This window comes from Gasterosteus aculeatus, chromosome 2 (genome assembly GCF_964276395.1).
Source record: "Gasterosteus aculeatus chromosome 2, fGasAcu3.hap1.1, whole genome shotgun sequence".
Taxonomy (NCBI): domain Eukaryota; kingdom Metazoa; phylum Chordata; class Actinopteri; order Perciformes; family Gasterosteidae; genus Gasterosteus; species Gasterosteus aculeatus.
This window is the reverse complement of record NC_135689.1, coordinates 7364093-7380888: the sequence shown is the minus strand read 5'-3', so window position 1 is coordinate 7380888 and position 16796 is coordinate 7364093. Positions and strand designations below refer to the sequence as shown.

At 43.1% G+C, this 16796-nt stretch overlaps 1 protein-coding gene across 2 annotated transcripts; it reads right to left on the bottom strand.

Annotated features, from left to right (window-relative positions):
* Positions 1-1354: 1354 nt before the first annotated feature.
* Positions 1355-10165, bottom strand: kcng1 (potassium voltage-gated channel, subfamily G, member 1). Of its 2 annotated transcripts, XM_040194186.2 has the most exons (4): positions 9993-10151; positions 8637-8755; positions 4344-5180; positions 1355-2683 (listed from the first exon to the last, which is right to left on the bottom strand). In XM_040194186.2, the coding sequence occupies exons 3-4, from the start codon at positions 5124-5126 to the stop codon at positions 1904-1906; spliced, it is 1563 nt and encodes a 520-aa protein (XP_040050120.2). In that variant the 5' UTR covers positions 5127-5180; positions 8637-8755; positions 9993-10151; the 3' UTR covers positions 1355-1903. The 2 variants fall into 2 exon arrangements, with proteins under 2 accessions (XP_040050120.2, XP_040050119.2); XM_040194185.2 differs by lacking the exon at positions 8637-8755 and having other exon boundaries at positions 9993-10165.
* Between the last annotated feature and the right edge of the window lie 6631 nt (positions 10166-16796).

Genomic DNA, 16796 nt, shown 5'->3' with positions numbered 1-16796 from the left:
TTAACAATATAGGTCAGGTTAAGGTTTTAGGTTATGTATTGGTTGAATACCATTGTAATGAAAATATCAATCAACCTACCGTGGTCAAATCTCAAACACAGGTCTATATGACAGATCTATGTTGTGGTACATAAACAGTCATTGAGGCACAACAATAGCTTTCTGGTTGAATGTTCAGCTTAAGTCTAGAAGGTCCTACAAGTCAGATCAGATGAATATTAAGCTGAATAAGTTCAGGTATTGCACATCTTTAGCATACCACCCAAAAATCAATTCCAATTCCCTAATATTTGAGCCACCAACGTGTGCAACTGCGTGCGTGGCAAAATCTCACTCCAAGTTCTTGACTTGCTTAACAGCACTTTGGCACGTGCCATGTGCGCAAATGCCACTGTGGCGTATGTGAGAAAGATACCATAAAAGATGGCGACTCTGCTTCGCTTGTACAGCAAACCGCTAACACATGCTAGCAAACATTCATAAGTCTTAAATAACGTTACGCATTGATTTAACACACTTATGTTCTAGTAGGTCGAGTTGGACTTAACAAATTGGTTAGTTTAATCGTAAAGGAACGGTAAAATGTAAAACAATGGAGGTCACAGAGGGCTTCCGTTATCCTAGCTAACGTTAGTTCTTGACAGTCAGTCTCTTCAAACGTAAAGTAATCCCAAAAAATGTTAGAAGGTTGAATGTTATTTCTAGAACAAAGTGTCAATGTCATCAATTGTATTACGTGCACTTTATCAGCTACTGACCTGAGAAAAACGGAAACGAATGAGACAGGCAAACGTGTGGCTTCTTTCGTCAGTGTCTTCTCGAGCGATAAGAGACGCTGCACGCGCAGATAAAGGTTTAGGACCGCGAGGCGAAACCACAGCGCTGCGCCGCCGCCTGCTGGCCACAGGTGGTAACACACATAGCGGAAATGAAAACAAACAAACATGTGACCATTCATTCTGTGTGTGTCACGTGTAGTTCAAGTAGAATGAACGAGAGGGAAATACAATATGCGCATTACGTGTATCGTGTATCGTTTCGTGGTGAAATTAAAAAAAGCTTCTTTGTCCTTTTATGACTTATGCTGACACCTACTGTTTAGAAGAGGGAACATTTGTAATGTACCACTATGGGTTTCAGGAATAATCTGAACCTCAAGGAGCAGAAAACAGACAATACATGGATCATACATAGTTGATACAAATTGGAAAATAAACTGTGTACTCAGGGTCACGTTGTATCATTTAACCTTTGGAACTTAACAAAAGCAGAGAGTGACTTCCGTTACTTGACATGGTTAGCAGCACATGACATCGACAAATCCATTTAAACGTCTGCAAAAATCATCACCATGTTTTTGCTCATTAGGACAGCTATTTATTTTCTAAAATGCACATTTCACATGTTGGAATTACATCATTTTTATGATCAAATGCACAATAGTTAAATGCAAGGTCTTTGTTCTGTATATTGGACTTCTATAGGTATATACTGTGACAATGTTATATATTTCTATATAATATTTTTTATAATATTTCAGTCAATATCACATTTAATTTGAATGTTTAATGAGTCATACATATTTTGAAGCAAACGCTGATTTAGAATATTCCTCTCATCCTCTTTTCTTCTCTGTGGGTTTGGCACCCGAAAGTACGCTGCTACACAGCAAAGCTGCATTTCTGGAAAGAAATAAAATCTCTTTTCTCTTTTGTATGTTGTTTTAAATACTTCTCCCTCCACTCGTCTATCTAGATTTCTTTTCCTCTATCCTGTCCTTCAGTCAGTCTCCTCTCTCTCTCTCTCTCTCTCTTTCCTCATCACACCCAAAGTCTTTTTTGTAACCTCCTTCTTCTTCTCCTTTTTTTCCCCCCGGTTTTAAGTTCCTCCCTGTCAGACCGTCTCAGACATCCCTCTTTCTGGTGTCGGACGACCTCACAGGGAAGAGCATGTCACTCTCCAAGGAGAGGTCGCTGCCCATGCCGGCCATGCGGCTCCGCAGCAGGAAGTGTGTCCTCCTCTGCAGCACCCTCTGCTGGTCCTGCTTTAACTCCACGTAGGACCGGGAGAAGGTGTGGAAGATGGAGGTGACAGGGAAGGCCATGAGGAGGATCCCGCTCAAGATGCTGCTCAGAGCCACCACCTGACCCGGGATGCTCCTGGGCACCATGTCCCCGTAGCCCACCGTCGTCATGGTGATGACGGCCCACCAGTACGTAGCGGGGATGCTGGTGAACTCCTGCGTGGCGGCCATTTCATTTTCAATCAGGTAGAGCAAAGGGGAATACAGCGCTATGGCGACGCACAGGAAGAGGAGGAGCAGTCCGAACTCCCGCGTGCAGCGGCGCGCCGTCAGGCCCAGAGTCTGCAGGCCCAGCGAATGGCGAGCCAGCCGCATCACGTAGAGGATGCGCAGGGCTCTCAGGACGCGCAGCACCAACCCCACCTTGTCCAAGTAGCTGTTGCCGGAGCCCAGGCGCTTCTCTCCTTTGGAGGTGCTGTCCACGGCCAGGGTAATGTAGTACGGCAGGATGGCCACCACGTCTATCAGGTTCAGCGGGTGCCTGAGGAAGGCCAGCTTGCTACGGTCTTGAATGAAGCGCAGGGTGAACTCCAGGGAGAACCAGGCCACACACACGGTCTCCACTATGAAGATGTTGTAGCACATCTGGGAGCATTTTCCCTGGGGGGTAAAAAAATAACTTGAGTCATTATGGTCATCGTCAGCATGTGCGAGTGGCAGCTGTAGTCACTAGAGGGAACCACTCGCGTGTGAAATGAAGAGGTTTAGCACGTTGGGAGGCTGCAGCGTTGCGCGCAAAGTGCATAATGTTTCTACAACAAGAAAAATAGAGAAAGTAAAAATATTTTTTCTTCTTAAATGAAGCTCACTTGCAAAATGTGTCTTCAGCAGTTATTTGTAAAGACATTTTAGCAATGCCAGTTATGATTTATGTTTGAATGGTGGCAGAAAAACATATCAACAGTTACCTTAAACATTGGCCTTCTTAATAATTCATGCTTTAAGCTTTTTTCGAAAGATTTGTGACATGACAACGCTGAATTAATGCGTGGCTGAGAAGGCTCAAAGCATTTCAAAGCACACATCACATGGAACGGAGCTTTTGTATGCAGTCCATATCAGGGCATGGTATCATTATAAAACACACTCCCACAGAGGAGGAGATGCTTTGAGTAGAACCATACAAGCACCTGAAAACTCCAGTAAACCGGTTCTGACTCAGAGAGAGGAACACTTACACACTGTCAATGCAACACTTTGTTATCTGGCTGCTGGAGATTAGAGGCGGCGAAGTTGTTAGAATGCAATTACTGGCACTTTTAATTAAAAAGCGTTGTGGAAACATACACTGTGCACAGCACAAAAAATACAAAGTCAGTGTGTCAGTTCAGATATAACACTGTAACTTCATCAGTCCAGGTGTTGTATTTCTTCCATTTTGTTTACTTTATTTGTTAAATTGTCCCCGAACATTGACTGATGATTGGCTTAATCGTGCAAGCGATGATGTCTAGCTCAACCCACGTACAAAGTTGCTTAATGCGCTGGAGCTCCCAGAAGCCACATGATAAATAAAGCACAAAGAGCAATAGTCCAACATTAAAGTAGCTGCATCTGAAAGTTGAGTCAGCCCCATGACGAGCGTTTAGCATTTACTCAAAAAAAAACATTGAGATTTAGTTTTTTTGCTCTCCACCCACTGAAAGTTCCCCACATACAGCATCAGTAGGCTACTTGATATGCTGAGTGTATACAAGAAGTAAATGTAGAACATTTGAAAACCACTAAAACATTTTTTTTTAATGGAAGGCAAAGTGGCGGTTGCTGTCCACTTCCATCCAAAGTAGATATTTCCATTAAGGAATTAAAAACATCTTTGCACTTTAATTCTGCAAGGAAGTAAAACGTGCGGATCAAATATTTCATTTTAATTTGACTACATATGCCAGTGCGATAATTATGGTTATGATTTAAGTCAGATCCAGACGCCTTCAAACATAGATTTTCTTTCTTAAATGGCAAAATTTGCTTTCTAAATATCCGGCTGTTTTGAATAACGTGTCAGATGAGACATGGCATCATTAAAACTTTCACCGCTTTTGAGAATAACATGTTAATTTTCCTCACTTACGTATGCGTTTAAACACATCTCACGCTCTATACTTTGGTGTGTCTTTATGTGTTAATTAATTCCCAACAGATAATGAACTGTTGTTGGGCCATGCATTCACCTTTTCATTGTCCTCACTGACATTACAACACGTGATGATTCGTGTTTGGTCATTTTCTTCGTGTTGTGTCGTCGTTAGCCTTTACTCACCGCCTCCTCCTCTTCCCTCATGGCAGGCATGGTGCTGATGGATAGGTTGACTGCGGTGATGGTGACGAACATCACTGACAAACAAGCAAAGATCTTCCCCGGCAGGCCCGAGTGAGGCCTCTCCACCATGTCTCTCAGCTTCCCCATGCACCGATTCAGCCTGGACTCTGCCGCCGGCTCTCTGCGCCCACTGTCCGAGTCCAGCAGATCCTCCAGGAGCTCCTCTTCCTCCTCCGCTCTCTCCATGGCCTCGAACTCCTCCATGCGCTGCAGCAGACGCCGCCGACAGCACCACTCCAGGCTCTCCTCGGGGACCCCCCAGTAGAGGAGCTCCTCTCTGAAGGAGAGGGCGCACATCTCCCTGAGGGACCGCAGCTTGCCCGCCCGCAAGAAGGTGAGGATGGTGCGGAAGGCACAGGGGCTGCGGTCAAAGAAGAACTCGTTGTGCGTCACGTCGTAGTCGTCGCACACACCCATGATCTCGTCGAAGCTGCTGCAGAGGTGCAGCTGGCCCAGACGAGACAGGGGGAAGTCCTCTAAGGTGGTCCAGGGCAGCTGGTAGCGCAGGCCGCCCACGTTGACGATGGCATGGAGTTTGCGGGCGCTGGACAGCAAGGTGTCGCCGTGGGCGGAGCCGAGCTCGGGGGCGCGCCGGGCCCTCTTGTAGAAGGCCCCCTTTTGGGCCTCCTCCTCGTGTAGGGGGGGCGGATTGAAGGAGGAGTCGGAGCCACAGCTCAGGGCACTGTAGTCATAGTCGGAGCCATCACCCGCTAACAGGGTCATGTTTGCTGGCCCACTCACATGCCTGGGATCAGCCCGCCACCATCACGCGGCCACCTGCAGAGGGGAAGCAGGACATTTCTGTCAACAAAGCTTCGCTTCATCCAAACTTCTTAAAACCCTTCAGTGTGGTACGTAGGGATTGTTAAAAGGGACAGTTAATCGTTTTTTTACATTGCTTTTCTACAATGTCAGAGAAATCAATTGACCGCAAAGTGGGATTTAAATACCACAATCTATACAAGTATTCTCTGTAGCTCTTTGAAGGCTCTAGCAGTCGTCTTCTTGGCAGTAACACCACAGCTTACAAAGGCGAGTATCTTTATCGCCTCTATAACTTAACATGGGGACTTCACATGTCATTTGTTTGTACCAGACTGTAAACATTTTTGCTATATAGTTGTGCGTGAACGTGGTTGTCGAATTTCTTTGCTGTTGCACCCGGATTCAATTTGGCATATTAACGCATCTGAGGTTGCCAGGTCCTGATTGTCGCATTCACATGAGAGGTGTACTGAACTTCTTATGTTCCTCTTGGAATTAAGTATTCCCAAAATGTTAAATTTACGGAAAAAGAATTAAATTCAAATTCCATACTAACAACATTTGTCCACAAATTGAATTACAAAACCAACACGTCTGTGCCTTTATCTCAGCGGTATGAATATATCAGCCATGTATCATTAAACACGATCACTGATCTTGATACATTAGGCATCGAGGGATAACAACTTCACTCCCAACTGTGTGCATGAACATCTGTTACCCACAGCCAGGGAATTACACATAATAGCCTGATGCTATGCTGCCTTATCTCAGATAATTCCCTGATGTAACTCCTTCGTGCAGCGACTGAATACGGCGATGATTCCACAGTTTGTTTTCGGCATTGACAGGTTTTATGAGCAAAACCCAGATGTATAAATCAACGCAAAGACACAAAGAGCAATAGATCTAAAAGAGGAGAGAGAATGAAAGAGAAGATGCTGATTGTATGTCACCGGTGCAAAGGGTACCTCGTGGCCTGTATCCAAACTAATTTAATCAATTACAGTAATTTAGGGGGAGGCAAGTTAGCCAGTCAGGAATTAAAATGTCTGTGCCGGGATTTGCTGCAGCGCCAATTGTGGGTCAGGAAGAAGACCTCAGTTTCTAAAAACAGGGATGCGAATGTGTCACTGAATAGTTATTAGGCACCTGCACTGTCAGCCTCTGTGAGTCCCTGATTATAGTCGGCACCACATCCCACCCATGAAATTACAGCAAACTCTGCAACATTCTGCTCGGTTGTACCATTCTTCTCAATGGTATTTCATTTTGGACATTTTTTGATAGCTCTCATGTGGAACTTTGACTAGTGCTAATGTCCATCAATGTCCTTAAGAGTGCCGGTGAATAAAAGGGTAAAACCGAATTAATAATCATAATTTCAGAACAGAATGGAAAAAAACTCCTTTTTGTTCCTACAAATGAAGGCAGTTCTCACATTCTCCTTCCATGTGGCGGGGTTATCGGTACGCCTACAATACACCACCAGTGGACGTGCACAGGCCTCCGCCACTCTCCTAGATTAAATCACACTTAACCCCTTGAGGCTGTTTGATTTCTCCCTCTGCCTTTGTGCAGAGGCAAAAGCACAGTCGATTCAGTCACCCGAGCGTTCTCTAAAAAAAAAAAACCCTTTTCTCCTTCAGATGTCTCCTCCTGGGGGACGGAGTCTATCTCGGAAGCAGAGATGAAACACTTTGCAAAGAGAGCGAAGCTGTTCCCCCCCCCCCCCACCAGATCGGCTGAGGTCTGGCCTTTCTCTGTGCCAGCGTTATCACAGCTAAGCCACAGGGCATGTTCTCCAGATTGCCTGGGTGAGTCACTGGGTTGTGAGTCTCTGGTGCCTGACTGCATCGGGCATGCATTACCCACGGTGCCCTCCTCCTCCAGAGTTTCACTACCGTCAACACCAACGGAGGTAGTTATGATGGCCGTAATGACGGTAAGTATGAGTGCGAGGTCAAAGCAGAGCCAATCTTCAAAGACTTCTGAAGCCTATTAGACGGGGAAGTGCAGTCGGCTGAGAAGCGTATGCGAGACATTCCTGTTCATCGCGGTCCTCCCAATTGATGAAATGTTTATAAAATGAGCGTGTGAGTCAGTCATTGAGGATTGCTATTTATGGCTCCATATCTACATATTGGTAGTGTGGTGCAATTTGTAAAGAGTTAAGAGATTGGACAGATTTTTTCCAATCTGTCTCTGGGAGGAAGATACACAATTCAATGTGTGTCTGTGAGACACAAACACATGGTAATTAAATGGGTGATCAGGAATTCTGATGAAAATCTGAATCGCGTTGACTTTCAGTAACACCTGTTCAGTGCAGTGCGGTCTTATTTCTATTCTTATTGGCGTGGTAATAGTTATTGTAAGATGTTTCAGAAATGACATATTTCATCCTGTGTGCTCTTTCTCTCGGGCTAAATGACCATTAAGATCCCCCCCCCCCCCCCCTGCTACAACCCATACTCCTATCTCATTAACAGCTCCCTGCTCTCTAATGGACCTTAAGAGGGTGGCTTTACAGAAATGGATTTGAAACCACCAAGACCAAACTTTCTTTCTCTTTCCCCCTGAGGAATGTGGTTAAGCACTGAAACAGTCAAGCGGGGCAGAAGCATTTCCACCCCAGGAGCCTTCCAGCTTACAGTAAGTCCAGCAGGAATAGTTGTAAACATGAAGTGTCTCTTTTTTGTTGTAAGTGGGCGGCATTAATGCCCACTGAAAACACTGGAAGGAGCTGTAGCTCCAGGGCAATGCGTGTCTCCCCGATGCTGGATGTGGTCCACTAGAATATGTTGGTCGCAGAGAAGTATGCCGTGGATACAATGCACTTCAATAATGAGCTGTTTAGCAGTAAGGATTGTTTATTTTGTGCATCATTAACTTATCGCTCGGCCAACCGCTCTTTTTTTCTTCTTTTTTTTTTTGCAAAAGCTGCCTGATTATATTTTAAAGGCTGAGAGAAAGAGAGTGACCTTTTGAAATCACTCTCAGGTACCTTTTTCCATCTCCATCTTTCGCAGCCCCTCCCTGTCTGTCCGTCTTCATAAAGCACTCTATCCTCCAGACGGGGTCTGAGCCGACAAACCAAATCCCCACATTTCTGCATCAGCGCTCCAGATCATGCCTCAATACTCCTTTTTACCCCTAACAAACCGGAACATAAAATGTCTAACCGACCCGCAACAAAGCACTTCAGCTTTACACCTATACGTACATACGCTGGGGATGAATATACGTGCAACACACGCAGGTGCTCAACGAACTTCATTGAGTACAGATTGCATAACAACACATTTTTGAAGGTACAAGCAATGACAGAAAAAAGGTGACGGAAAGCTTTTGGAACCTGCACACTGAGTGAAAGAATACTTGATGTTGATGGATTAGATACAGCACACAAACAACCACACTGGGCTTTTCTTGCTAACTGGGTTGACGAATGCGAAGGGAGTCTACCTGAATAACATCGTCGTGCTGTGGGCAGTACCGTAAACAGTTCAGCTCATATGAATAAAAGGTGCAAGTGAGTATTGGTCCTCAGGGGGTGGATAGGTCCGTTGCTCAGTTTGGACGGACTATAAGAGAGGAAAGTGTCATTAAAACACACACACACAGTCTGCAATGGAGGAAAAAAGTGTATCCAACTTTCACTTTCATCCAGCACTCAGTCTGTGTTAAGTCTGAGCCTTGACTGAAGACCTCTTTGTGTACCCACCTAGTGCCCTCTGGGAAATAGTGCTACTGGCAGGACCGCAACTCTTCGATCCGCTCTAATAAAACTTGAGGACATGCGTCCCAGATACCTTACACATAACCTGGGAATAGCCCATTGTAATGAATTTGTGGGCCCTTTCTTTGTGGAGGGGGGGGGTGAATCAGACTATTAGCTGTTAGAACAGGAAAAAGTCATTAGTTCATCTCATTATGGTCCTAATTACCTGGAGGAGGGAGAGAGGATGAGCTATTGCGTGTCATATATCACTGATCCAGAGTCTAAGGGAGGCATTTGCTTTGTGGACTCATAATCACATTACGGCGCATAATCTAGAATCCTCAAAATGAGACCATGTGCTGTTTGGAAAAAGATCTCTCGCTCTAACATAACATCAGCCGTGAGTCACTATTCGGAGGAGTTGAAGTGGCTCTCAGATTCAAAAGTTTCTCTAACATCAATTCTCATTTTCTAATTTTAAGTTTTTATATTGTTTTATTTTATGAATGTTAAATGCTTCTGTAAAATTATATAAATTACACTAGATAAAGTGTCAGTCTGGACCTTTTCCCTCATGAAATATCCGTAATTCCTGACTGCTAATAACATGCTTTAATGCATCTCCAGCCCTGTTACCATGGTGTAGTGCAGGGTATCCAGAGTGCAAATCATTCTCATTTGTTAACGACATCTTGTAGATCAAATATTGCTCTTTTGATTAAAAGCAGAATGATCATTAATCATTTGTTCAATATTAAAGAATTTTACAATCAAAAATGAACGTCTTCTAAAAAGGGTTGCAGTATACAATTCACAAATCTGTTTCGTTTTTGTAAATTAAGAAGACTACCATGATATCTACAATTCCGCATCTCTAATTAAATACAGTATCCCCAAAATGTCTTGATATCAACCTAAATCAGCTGCAAAAATATGAGTCCGCCCTGCTATTCCCAACTTCTCTCCCTGTGACAAAAACACCTCGCTGCAAGTGAAAAAAAAAAAAAAAAAAGTGTGACTTTCAACAACAATGCCATAATGCACCACTAACGCCAAGTTTGACTACAGGAATATGGTGAAATAGGACTGAAAATACTCACTGTGCTCAAGGACCAGATCCTAAGCAGCTGTCAGTTTGCTGAAAGCGCTGAGAAGAATGCACATGGAAGGAAAACATGGAATATTTTCATCCTCAGCTCTGCTCCCCGTTTACTTCTACTCCATCAATGCACGTCAGGCACTGTGGTCTTGTGGAATACAATCGTGGTTGTCTGATGATCATGAGCAACAGGCTGCCCCCCCCCCGCACACTCCCCCCACCCCCACCCCTCCCTCCCTCATTCCCTTATTCCCTCTTTCCCTTCCCTTTGCCCTCGTCTCTCCCTCTCTCGCTCAACTCCTTGCCCGAGCGCTGACATCAGTGGTGGGCGTGCCGTTACACCAAAAGCTTTTGAAAAAAAAAAATCCATGGCAACCACCATCCAGAGAGCCGTGCTTTCCCTCCACCTTTAAATGAGAATATCATGAGGGTTTTTTAATGCTTTTTTCCTCGCAAAAGGTTTTTTTTTATATTCGTCCGATTGGTAAACAGACTGAGGTGGAGGGAGGGAGAGAGGAGGGAGGAGAGGAGGGGAGAGCCGCTGTACGCTGGCTTAGACTCACCAGGGTGTCCAATTTTAGACAAGTGGTGGGAAACGCTGTCATGAGGTATGGAGATAAGGAGGCGTGGATTGCTCATGCAGGGGATGTTCGTAGCAAACGCTCCCTTTACTTTCTGCTGCCGCTTCCTATCATTTGTCCCCAATGGCCATTGAAGTGATGTCTTGTCGTTAGATGATATGACAGTCGACAGGGTTTACATTCAAAGATGGAGGTGGGCATCCTGGTCAAAGTGGTGCAATTTAAAAGAGAAAGCATTATGAGATACTTGTGCTCGACGACGCGTTCGGGTTTCAGTGTACGTGGCACGTCTGCGTTTTGTCCACTGAGCCGTACATCAAAACTGTGTTTGGGTTCAACATACCTTTATTGAGCCGCCCGTCTCGGATGAAAACTGCATGAGTAAACAAACAGAACCGGTGTATCTCACGGTTCCCTTCATTGCGGTTATTATTGCTGTTATGTAATGGGTAAGTGAGGAAAACTACATTTTCATCCTAAAGGAAAGGAGGCCTTGGATTTATTTGAGCAATTATGTTTCCAGAGCAGAGCTGTTTTCTAGCTGGGTGACTAAAAGGCCAGTGAAGGTATTGACACAGATCAAGAATGAGAAGAAAACATCGCTGCAGCACAAAACAAGTTAAATTATGTTTTTTACCAATTATTTTGAACCAGTTTTAGCAAAGAAAACCATGAAGATGTTCTTAATGACTTGTGAGTTCATTTAAGATGGGACTCATCAAAAGAATCTTCCAAATTGATGGATTGACTAATGAGGCTAAAAATATGTGCGCAGCTTTTGGTAGCAAGATATGTCTTTTTTATTTTTTTTAGATTAAAGATGGCTCGTTGTTCATGACTACGTCTGGATACGTGCTCATTTTGGCTCCTGAGTGGGCAGCTTATTGGTGTTAACTGAGGCTGATTTAGACTGCGGGTCTAAATGTATTCTCAAATCAAATCAGCAACACGGCCACCTTTGCTCAATTTGCTATTCATAACCATCAATCACAGGGCATCATGATTCAGGCACGCTGCGTTTCCTAAGAATCAGTCTTAACCTGAAATAGAAAGTCCTCAAAAAAAATGAAAAGAAGCACTGTGAGTTTTGTGAAGCTGTTTCAGCACCAGCAGTGATTGCACCTACAGGTGAATTCCTGCCGATTGTTGATTGCTAATTAGGCTATTAAAGCAATTTATAACACATTCTGTTCTGAAGATTGATGTTTCTTTTTCTCCAACAGTTTTCTCAGAGGTGAATTGCTGTCTTTCCACCTACTATTTAAAGAGGTCAAATCTTCTCTGAACCTCCGGCTTGTGGAGAAGCTTCTTGACTAAATGATCAAATACAATTTTCTAGGCAGCTTTTATCTCTTAAAACCTCGGAGAAGAAAAGTCATTCACGCGTCCTCCTGACGGTGTTGAAGTTGCTTTGCACAAGCTTCCGAATGAAGAAGGCAGATGTGGCTCATTCCTTTATAAAAGCTTGTGGTTTGCAAAGCAGTTGATAATCATTTGTGTGTCCAAATGTCTGAGTGCTCATAGGACCGTTTGCATGTTTGCCAGTACTACAACTATGAAGAGAAAACAAGGTAAAGAGTTTGAGGGGAGTGTTCTTTGAATACATTTTAAGCTCTTGCTCAATGCATACTGGACTGGTTATACATCAGCCCTGATGACATTATTTAAAAAAATAATCGATAATAAATCCACTGCAAAGGTTAGACAGAAACCGTGTAGTTAATGACAATCACTTCCATTGTCGCCTCGTCTTAACTAAAGTTTCAACCGAATAAACATCTTCCAGGAATTGCTGCGAGGGGTTTTCACATTGACATTCAGCATGCACTAGCCTGGCCCTGATGAATTAAGAAACCGAATGAGTGTAGAAGGGAAAAATTGGACAGATCATCCAATTTCCTCATTAGCTGAGCTGCTGCGTATGTTGTGCTGTGCCTGCAGCACAGCGGTCGATACACCAGTAACCAAGTATAATGTCTTACCTGCAGGAGCACAGCGGCTTTGCATCTATGATGTGTGAGTTTCAACGATGGAGGAAGAGTTCAGATGCCGACTCCGAGGGGATACGTCATGCTTCGCCAAACACCAGTCTTGGTTAAAATGTTGACTTTTGAAAAGGGGTTTCAGCACGTTTGTTTGGTTCAAGCCAAACAGTAAACCCGATTGAGTGAACTTATTTGCTTTACACCACCGGTGGTTTTCAGATAATTCACTTTTTATGAAATAGAACAAAAAAACGTTGCAGCACTTGCAGCGTCTGTAAAAAATCCAAACCAAAATCAGGTTCAGGTGCCAAAGAAGCACAGCTGCATTTGTTTGACTGAGATCAGTAATAATCTGAGCTTTACCTTGCAAACTCTACTACGTTGATCTGGCAGTGCAAGTGTACATATTATAACTTCTTTGTGTGCGAGCGTGAGCTGAAGATAACCTTGCGTGTGCTGGAATCAAATAAGAGAAGAAGAAGTAGACACATTGAACACATTGTATGACAGTGTGGAAACGCGTGGGAGGGATCTGTGACCTCAGCCTATTTCTGACGGCTGCCAAGCCGCCTTGTTGGTTCAAACAGCACCCTCTTCATGCTAATCACATATACGTCTACCATTAAGAACTGTATGTTGAGTACAAAGATGTGTGTTTGTGCTCGTTAAATTGTCCACCTGGACGTTTTCAAAATTCTGTTTTCCAGTAGTAGGCTAGGGATCTATTTCAAACCCAGATTTTTGGCATGTAAATCAGTCCATCTGTTGGATGAGCCAGTTTGGTTAGTTCCTAATATATATATATATATATATATATATATGACTGCAGTGAGCACGTTTAAGAGCAGGTTTGAAGCCTGTTTGATCAGTAAAGCTGTGTGTGAATGGAAGCCAAGATCTATATTTTGTAAAAGTCATGGCAGAGCCTCCGTTCACACACAAACCACAGTTCTTATGCGTTCTGTTTACCTCGGGTATCAGAAGTTGGAGACGGCGTCCTTCAAGTAAGGAAGTTGCATGACAAACAAGTCAACATTTGGACATTGGAGACATTATCTAGTTTATTTAGTAAATTATTCAGAAAGAATCATGCTCTAAACTAGTTTGTCTTTAACATTTTATATGCATTTATGAAAGCATGTCTTTCTTTTAAAGCCCTTTTGACATGACAGGATAATAAATATAAATATACAGAGCACTGAGAGCAGACCAATTGAAATGATTTTACTGTTTCACATAAAAGAAAGTAGAAACAACCGTTGGCATGGTAATATCAGTATGGGGTATCACACGTTGATGTCAGGAGTTCACATGGCTTGATACCAAAAATAGCACACGGTCTGAGCCCAGCACACGGTTTTGTCAGGATGAAGACGCTGCGACTGCAGAAATAATGATTTATTAGTTCGCTTGTTGCGTTTGAACAAACGTCTCCCTGCTGCTTCCTCTCCAGACACGGTTTATTCAGCCGGACCATGACTTCATCCTTCCTTCCCTCAGCAGGCTGATCTTAGTGCTTAGACTGCTGTCAAAGCACATTAGCAGGCTGATACGTGGACTGACAGACATATTGCTCCCAGAGAATTGTTCTTGAATTGCTGCTGTACCATGAGAACATATTTTGAAGGACAAAACTGCGGCTGGAACAACCGTGAGATGATGCAATGGTTTCTTTCTACTTGATCGAAGCCTATTTCTAGTACCTAATGCCTAAGCTCAGGCCACTTCGGACATCAAAAAACAGCAACAGCGCAGGTGGAAGCATTGCATTAACGATGGCTGTGTTCCATTAAGTATCCTCGGAGGGTCTCCGCTGTGAGCCAGCATTTTAAATTCTAAACCCGGCGACCGGCTTGGGTCAACGAAATATAGACAGCAAAAAAGGTCTATTAAATATCGGCATTTTAAAAAACACTTTAGTGCAGTAACAATATTAAAGGACACATTTTGACAAATGATCAAATTAGTTTTACACAGTATGAGATTGAGCTTTGAATTATATTAATTCTGGTACATGAGCATGGAACGTCACCATGGGGGCGGTCATGTAGACAATTTGACTTGTCACAGCAGAAGAAGCCCATTGTTAATCCAATGATATGAATCAAGCATGCACAGCAAATTAAGATTATTAACGTTATTAATCACATCGTCTTGTGGTGTCAGTTTTACTTTGAAACTCTAAGAATGTTCAGTTTCATTATGAGAGGGTTGTAACATATACAACAACTTCTATTTTTTGCCCCTTGTTGTCAATATTGCCGCATTTTGAAACATGCGCTCGTCTACCCAAACGAGTTTGTCGCGTCGTAGCGTTTGTTGCAGCTTGCAACGCTACGAAAAGGGCTCATTTCCAGTGGAAATGAGCCCTTTTCCTCACTATTAATTATTGTCTGCTTCTTGTCCTGCTTCCAGTCTGGACAACTGTATACAATTGAGTTATCTTTAACTGATAATAGTAATTCAATGTACTCTACTGGGCCCTGACCATTTTTGGACTGAGACGTTTAGGGCAATAAATATTACAACGCGGGGCAAACTAAAGTTCAAGAATGAAATCCTCCCCAGTTGAGGAATACAGACATGTAATAGTTACTGTTTTGCTCTTGGCTGGACATACACTGATGAATGCAAATCCTTATTCAAGCATCAATACCATCATTTGAGCATTAAAATAATGATATGTAAATCCTTATTACAAATAAAAATAATTTGAGTCAATCTAAAGAATCGTTGGACTTAATCCATCAGTAAAATTATTGTCTTCCCAGGAAAAACTAGCGTCCTGAAGATGCTGATTTTCTTAATAAAATGAGGATTCCTACAGTGCAGCCAGCTGTTACGCATCTCATGCCACTGATGGTGAGCAGCTGATGACCTTTGGCTTGGCAGCAAGCAGAAGGACTCATCTTTGTGCAAACAGTCAACCAATCACTCTGGGAGTTGTGAAAATGAGTAACACATACTGCTCACCCTCTTGAAAATGGCCCGATATCTCACTCCGGTGCAGAAGCCCGCGACCAGGAAGAGTTTATCTTTCAAATAGCCCACAAGTTCGTATGATGATCCAGCTGTTCATAGACACACCTGACGTTAAGTGTTAGTCAGGATCAGCATATAGACCTCGGAGTGTCTGATTGAAGGTATTTTTGGAATGACATGGTTTGGATTGCAAGGCTTTGCATTAATGTTATCCAGCAAATATTTCTCTTCCGGTTGGCCTGATCCGTGGAGGTCGATCCAACGGTAATTGTTGTATCAGAGCATTAGTTTCCTTTGCTTTTCATCTGAGTCATCTAATCACAGAGCACTTTACAGGGTGGATTTATGGAGTAGGACAGAAAACAGCTGAATGCATAATTCAATAGCAGATCTTAAAAACAACAGGATCACAGGGATTGGATTTATTCAAACTTAACATGCCTGGAGAAATAATAGCAAGCAGTCATATTGAGGTGCAGAGTGCAGGTCAATGTACAAAGTACAATATTGTCAATTTAGAATCAAGAATACACTTTAAAACACCCGGTCTGGAAAGCAGCCCATGCTCGTAGAAATAGTCCAAACCGAGGTACATTTTATTTCAACTTATGTTGTGGTTCTAAATGTCTCAGTTTTTGATAAAGAGGCAAATCTCCTCTGGCTTGAGTTTCATTCAGTTTCTAAGGATACTTTGTTACTATCTGAGAGAGTGGTGAAGTCAGTTGGAGATTGTATGAGGCATGCACAGATCCGTGATGCGTGGAACTTGTATATGCATTTATAACAAAAAGGGGAACATACAATCGAGTTATTTCAGTGGTATTTTACAGAAGTCCATCTGCTGTGCAAGTATTCAGCTCAAATGTGATTTGGATTCAAACTTTAGTGAGTGGGGAGGAAGACCATTCCCTTTAGCCTGAACGTACATTAACCGAAAACCCAATTAGTCAGGGTTCATTCAATCAACAGAGCTGGCTCCTGCTTTCCCCTTTGTTTTACAGCCTTGTTGGTAGCTTCTTTGTTTTTCTAATTAGGTTTCACAGAAACACCAAGTGATTAAAGAGAAAGCCTCTGAATATTCACTTTCTTTCATTCTGTTACATTTCTCTGTAAATTCTACTTGTCTGAGAACTCGACGTCTGCTGTCGGTGTTAAAATGTCAGTTTATAACTCAGCGGGTCTGTTGATCACTGTGGCTTAAATTATAGCTGTACAAGATAACAGCTCCCCTCACAGTGCAATCTGTGCAGGCCTTCC